Source organism: Zerene cesonia, unplaced genomic scaffold (genome assembly GCF_012273895.1).
Source record: "Zerene cesonia ecotype Mississippi unplaced genomic scaffold, Zerene_cesonia_1.1 Zces_u010, whole genome shotgun sequence".
Taxonomy (NCBI): Eukaryota; Metazoa; Arthropoda; class Insecta; order Lepidoptera; family Pieridae; genus Zerene; species Zerene cesonia.
The window spans coordinates 428,261-435,760 of NW_024045140.1; the positions used below are offsets into that span (position 1 = coordinate 428,261).

Sequence of the window (7,500 nt, forward strand, 5' to 3'; positions counted from 1 at the left end):
TTAAGTTTTACAGTCCGCTTAATATCGAAATTAATATATATTGGCGCGACCACTCTTAATTCTAAAATTGCATATATATAATAACAAAATATGGTTCTTTACTTAAAGAAAATTACAACAATCACAAATATATTTGCACAGATTAACGGATTATAGAAATATTAAAGAAAAAAGAATTTACATTAATAATAGTGATAACTTATTTTACTATTATATTTAAACTGATTTAATGTTAACATGACATACATTTTTTATATATTATTGACAACAATACGTTTGAATACTGCAAGTGAATTGTGAAATACCGTTTATGTGTATGTACCGTTGGATGTGTAATCCTTGAGTGCTATAGACTATGTACAAGAGCGGAGCAAGGACGGAGCGCTGGTACTCAACAATATTAGATAACAAAGCAGTTTGCTTGTACGATTCCACTAGTACCAGACACTCGCAAGTCCGAACAGAAAACAGAAAGTTATTTTTGTGTTGAAAAGGGCATTTAGCGAGGAAGGCTATCAAGTATTATAAACGCAAAGTCTGTATGTATTTATGGATGGATGTATGGATGTTTGTTAATTTGGTGCAGGGAAAATTATAGTCTGGATTAGAACATGGGCCTTTACCAGGTACCACGCGAGTGAAGCGGTAGTTCACAGCTCGTATGCTATATAACCCTCATAGGAGGCCTGTGTCCCAGCAGTGGGAACATATATGGGCTGATGATGATGATGATGATGATGCTATATAACATCACAGTACGATCAATCGCAGCGGGAAATCAAAGAAAATGTGTTCCAAAAGTTGCTTCTTAACCTAATTTTTATTTATTTATTCACTCCAATTAGTACTTGCTCCAATCCTACTAATATTATAAATGCGAAAGTTTGTAAGGATGTGTGTGTGCTTGTTGCTCTTTCACGCAAAGACTACTGAACCGATTGCAATGATATTTGTTACGTAGACAGCTGGACAACTGGAATAACATATAGGCAACTTTTTATTCCGATATTCCTACGGGATACGGACTTACGCGGGTGAAACCGCGGGGCGCAGCTAGTATGTATATATAAAATAGTATGTATATTTCTGTTTCATTCTTTGCCGGCTTCATTCTACATTTTTGTATTTGTGTCTCTTACCTGTCGTTTTTTCCGTTGCATCAAGTTTGAAATCACAACGATTCTAAAGAATTTTCACTTCAAAAACTATTTCATATATAAGAAACAAAACTTTGCTTATCATAGCTTATTTATAACAATATCACTCACATACACATACACGCACGCACACACTTACATATTCACAAATACATTATATTTCCTCTCACATACTCAGCAACAATATTTGAAATCTTAGATATGTATATTTTTTCTATTTTAGTGTTAATATCTTTTTGTTAAATTGTAAATTTGTGGAACATATTTCTCAAATGGAGGCGGGCGTCGACACCTGTGTCGCAGCTAAACAAGCTTTTATGGGTGTCATCGTTAATTTTTTTAAGTACACTATGTAATTTGTTCCAAATAAACAGTTTTTGAATATTTTGAACAAGAGAAAAAAGTATATATACTACTCGCATATATAACCATTAAAAACTCACTCAAGTACGTAAGAAAACACATTACATGTACCAATTCATTCTCAAATAATGTGGGTAAAACCGCAGCGCAAAGCTAGTGTCAAATGATACTGGCTATAACCGGTTTAGACAGTAATCAATGCATCCTGCCTCGTGGAATCGATCTGAAATTCCGATGTAGGTCGGGCGGGCGGAGCCACCGTGTGGTAGGTTAACGAAACAAGAAAAAAATAAAAAGAAAACACGTTTATTATGACATATACATAAAAAGAAAGAAATATGGCATCATTGTTATGTACATGTTGCATATTATGTAGAATTAAAATGTAATATTGATATTATTTTAAAAGAGCAACTACAGAGTTTCTTGCCGGCGCTTCTCTGTAGAACCTGCCTACCGAACCGGTGGTAAATGTTATAACTGTGTAATATGACGATTCAAAAGTGCTTCTATAAGAAGTCTAATTGAATGAATAAATGTTTGAGTTTGAGTTTAAGTTTCAGCTCACTTATGTAGATAAAAAAATAATATATTCGTGCTATAATTAGGCCCGCCACTCAGCGTAAAAACACTTGATTTTCAGTGGATGCTTTATGCGTTACTAGTTGCGCCCCGCGGTTTCAACCGCGTAAATCCGTATCCCGTGGGAATATCGGGATAAAAAGTTACCTTTGTGTTATTCCAGTTGTCCAGCTGTCTACGTACCAAATTTCATTGCAATCGGTTCAGTAGTTTTTGCGTGAAAGAGCAACAAACACACACACATCCTTACAAACTTTCGCATTTATAATATTAGTAGGAAGGACTAGTAATATTAGAAGGATTGATAGTGGGTGGTGTGTTTGTTATTTTTGAGAAAATAGATTGTACATTAACTCCTTCGAATTCTTTATCCCATTTATGATAACTTTACGTGATTTGGTCTCATATATGATATGAATATCGATTTAAATTCACGATTCGATAATTATTTTGAAAAAAACTTCCTTTGTCAAAATTCACCTTCAATTTGTCAGAGTCTAGCTAGCTAGTATTTTCTCATGTTTGTTGTTACGCGAATATTATACAAGAAATAAAACACATTTTAATGGATTTAAAACGCTAGTTATTGATTCTGAGGGTATAGTTGTTTTTGAAAATAATGTACCTTGTATATTTTAGTCTACGCTTATATAATGAAGAGGACCATTTTCTATTTTTGTATTACATCTGCAATACTAGTGACATAATTTCTATAGGTACCACAGGCGAAGTCGTGGCGAACAGTTTCTAAACACATTCAAATATTCATCAGCCATCTTATGTTTTCCAGGACTCTGGTGGTAACATTATTATTCGTCTTTTAAAAAGCATATAATTATACTAGCTGTACGCCCCGGCTCCACCCGGGTAGTTGTTTATTGTAATTTAAATTATAATAAAAACTATCCTATCTCTCAAGTTGGATCGAACTGCACATGGTGTGCGAATTTTATTATAATCGGTTAAGTGGTTTAGGAGTCCATTGAGGACAAACATTGTGACACGAGATTTATATATATTAAGATTATTACAAGAATTAAACGAATTCTGATGAATGAAAGGCCAAACCCTTGAATTTAAACTTCAAGATTATCAAATAATGATCGCCTGATGATAAGCGATCACCACCGCCCATGCCCAGAACGAACCACTACAAATTTGATGCCTGCTTTTAAGGGGTAAAGGAAAGAATTGTCGGCGATTAAATGGAGGATCAGACTGGGAAGGATGAGGAAAACTGACCCCCAGCTCCCCCACTCACCGAACGAAACAGTACCTATGTATATTCAGAAATTAAAAACTTTTTAACGGATTTTAATCGCGATTTATTCATTATATTATCAGCCCGACTTTTCGAACACTTTACAGCGAGCGAGCGACTGACTCAGTCTCCCCGTGTAATATAATGAATAAATCGCGTATAAAATCCGTTAAAAAGTTTTTAATTTCTAAATGTATAATACTCGTGTGAAATCAAACACAAGAAAATACTAAGTATGTATATTCTTTGTCGGTCTCTTGTAGGGGTGTGGTACTTCCCCACTGCGAGCTGGCCCAATTCGTGCCGAAGCGCACTCGACTCCCACACGCAAAAAGTCTTAAAAGACAAAGGAAATGATACAACCGTACTAGATACTGTATTGATTGCGACTGTATACAGAGTTACGAAGTGACTCACTTGATGAATCATCCTACTTCTACTATCCTATCCTACTAATATTATAAATGCGAAAGTTTGTAAGGATGTGTGCGTGTTTGTTGCTCTTTCACGCAAAAACTTCTGAACCGTTTGCAATGGGAATAACATATAAGCAACTTGTTATCCCGATATTCCTACGGGATACGGACTTACGTGGGTGAAACCGCGGGCCGCAGCTAGTCTGTTAATGAGGTTTATTTTAGATGCACTTTTGAATTTAGTTTGAACCAAGGTCAAAACTTTTAATGATGCAATCAAAGGAATTTGCTGTATTTTCGCGTACGATCTTTTCATTTTAAATCTAGAAACTTTTGACGTGACAACGTCTTAAATTAGGTTGCGGCTCGGAGTCACTCATGAAAAAGTGTAACGCCCGGTAACGTTACGATGAGTCACCGAACTATGATCGGTCCGCCGCGCGCGCAGCACTAGAGAATTAGGCGCATTGAATCGGCGCGTGCTTGTGTCTCTGTCTCTGTCTTTTTAATAAACAAAATATATTTTCTATAGTTAAAATTTGTGCAATTCTTATTTTCATTCAATTCCTTGTTCGTATTGTGCAATTTAATGATATTCATATCAATAAATATTCTACCGAGAAAAAGACGTTGTCACGTAAAATCTTCGCCCGTAAAACCGACTTTACAGGCAACCATTTTTTTAGTTTTATTTTAAACTTTTAATACACATGCATTTGCTGATCACTTAATTCGTAATTAAATTATAGAATAACCGTCAAAAAAGTTTTTAATTATATCGGTGCTTACATGATGGTAGGTATATGAAATAGGAACAAATGACAATAAATTTTTATCAATCATAAAACGAGAAACATTTAAAAACAAATCGAATTACGAACCTCTGTTTTTGAGAAGTTTGGTTAAAATAATAGGTGGTTAAAATATAGATACTAGGTGACACAGCAAACGCTGTTTCGCCTTGCTCTTATCATTTAGGAGTATGAAAAATAGATGTTGGCCGATTGGCAGACCTGCCCAATAGGCACACAAAATTTCATGAGAATCGGTGTAGCCGTTTCGGAGGAGCTTGTTAACTTACGGCAATTTTACATAAAGGATTCTTCTTCGAAGTCTTAAGCCTTAACTTAATTGAGAACTGAGATACTTAGCTTACACCCGGCGTGTTCCGGCGCTTGCGGAGGAATATCGGGATAAAAAATTGCCTATATGTTATTCCAGTTGTCCAACTGTCTACGTATCAAATTTCATTGCAATCGGTTCAGTAGTTTTTGCGTGAAAGAGCAACAAACACACACATCCTTACAAACTTTCGCATTTATAATAATAGTAAGATAGGAAGTAGGATAGTAGGATGTCGTCATAAGAATACATAAAACAACGTAATATTCCATTCCAAATTGAAAATTGGAAATACTTTTAACCGACGTTTCTAAAAACGAGGGATGTTCCCATTAACTTTGATTTTTTTTTTTTAGCTACAGCATTATGTATTTGTGAATGCACTTTAGGTTTTTTTATGGAAAGCTATATGTGTTGCTCAAGGCGCATATTGCATTTCACATTATTTCTATACAAATTATACAAAATTTTAAGTATTTTAAATTGTGACTTTAATTTTAGTAATACCTATGCAAATAGTCATACATCTACACTAATATAACGAGGAAACAGACGTATTTTTGTAAGTTTAAAACGTCACACGCAAAAATCACTGGAGCGATCTTAAAAATTCTTTCACCATTAGACAGCTGTTACTTCACTGAGTGACATAGGCTATATATGTACCACGGGCGAAGCCGGATCGAATAGTTGTAGATAACAAAAATACGCTACGGAATAAAAATCTCCATGGTTTTAGTATCAGTTAAAAGGAGAATAAAATAATTAGTTTCATATAAAAGATCTCCTTCGAAATAGACAAAACAGAGGACCCAAATGACCTGAAATAACCCCGGAAGCATCTAGTATCCGCAGACTATACAACCAAGCATTACATAACTCACCTTGTTATAAACGAACTCCCGGGGCAGAGACATTTCTGGATATCGGGAGGCGCTGGCGTGGTGCTAATGTGGTCCTCAGATTCCGTGGATTCTAATCTTCTACCAATTACGGCGTAAACCGTATGACTCATTGGTGTTACAATACAAACACCTTCCGAAAGTTTTTCACTTGATATCTCTTGCAATTGGCGAATATACACGTACAAAATTACGGACACATCGCGACTGTATATCGAAATATATAAATCGCTCGCGAACGCAGCTCGCACTCGTTTGCTAGTGAGTAGTTGGTGAGACTACGCGTGCGCGGGAAAAATCAATATGTAATGTTGCCATTCGAATAAAATTTGGATCTTTTTCGTCTAGACTAGGCTTTTAGCTGTCGCTTCGTCGCTTAATGTCATGCAAGAAAAATTCTTTTGATGGCAGTTTGAGAAATACTGAAAGAAAACCGATGTTTTCTATAAAAAACGGCCACTAACAGTCTGGATACTAAAATGGGACCAAAATTATAAAAATTTCTTATCAAACACGAAAAAAATCACACAATAGGTTGAAAACGAAAAAGAAAATTAGGACCTCTTTTGTTTTTCTGTATATTCCCATAAGCGGGCAACTGAGCTCGTGGTTCGCCTGATGGTAAAGGATTACCGCCGTCCATGAATATTCGAATGCGCTACCCACTTTTAAGAGGAAAGGGATACCAAAAGGATTGACGACTAGAAAGGAACGTGGAAGGGTGAGGAAAAGGAAACGTGCCTCCGGTATTTTACTACTATTGTCATTTGGTCCCATTTTAGAATTTGAATGATACTTCTACTCAAGGTCTACGGTGAACGTTTATCGGAAACGAATTCTTTTATTCTTATAAACTAGCTGCGCCCCGCGGTATTACCCGCATAAGTCCGTATCCCGTAGGAATATCGGGATAAAAAGTTGCCTATATGTTATTCCAGTTGTTCAGCTATCTACGTACCTAATTTCATTACAATCGGTTCAGTAGTTTTTGCGTGAAAGAGCAACAAACACACACATCTTTACAAATTTTCGCATTAATAATATTAGTAGGATAGTAGGACTAGCTGCGCCCCGCGGTTTCACCCGCGTAAGTCTGTATCCCGTAAGAATATCGGGATAAAAAGTTGCCTATATGTTATTCCAGTTGTTCAGCTATCTACGTACCTAATTTCATTACAATCGAAGTAGTTTTTGCGTGAAAGAGCTACAAACACACACATCCTTACAAAATTTCGCATTTATAATATTAGTAGGATAGTGGGACTAGCTGCGCCCCGCGGTTTCACCCGCGTAAGTCCGTATCCCGTAGGAATATCGGAATAAAAAGTTGCCTATATGTTATTCCAGTTGTCCAGCTGTCTACGTAACAAATATCATTGCAATCGGTTCAGTAGTTTTTGCGTGAAAGAGCAACAAACACACACATCCTTACAAACTTTCGCATTTATAATATTAGTAGGATAGGAAGAAGGATAGAAATTATAATGAATATTAATAGAAATTTCAAAATTTACAAATGATTACTATATTTATGTATAAAAAATACCATATTTGACAAAAAACGAAACCTTCTTCTAAGTGTCAATACTCGACAAAATTTAAATGGGACCACACGCAAGGCACTAGCTTTCAAATAAGAAAAAAGTCTCTCGGCCACCCGTGATCCTGCCACAGTAATCGAATTTCTTCTACTCTTT

The 7,500-nt window shown here is 35.9% G+C and overlaps 1 protein-coding gene across 1 annotated transcript in view; it reads right to left on the bottom strand.

Moving 5' to 3' along the window:
* LOC119839251 (monocarboxylate transporter 12) overlaps positions 1-6,077 on the bottom strand; it is a 27,360-nt gene extending 21,283 nt beyond the window's left edge. Inside the window, exon 1 of the mRNA XM_038365475.1 lies at positions 5,786-6,077. Coding sequence (XP_038221403.1) covers positions 5,786-5,818 — 33 coding nt within the window. The 5' untranslated portion in view covers positions 5,819-6,077. The remainder of the gene's footprint in view (positions 1-5,785) is intronic.
* Positions 6,078-7,500: the final 1,423 nt, after the last annotated feature.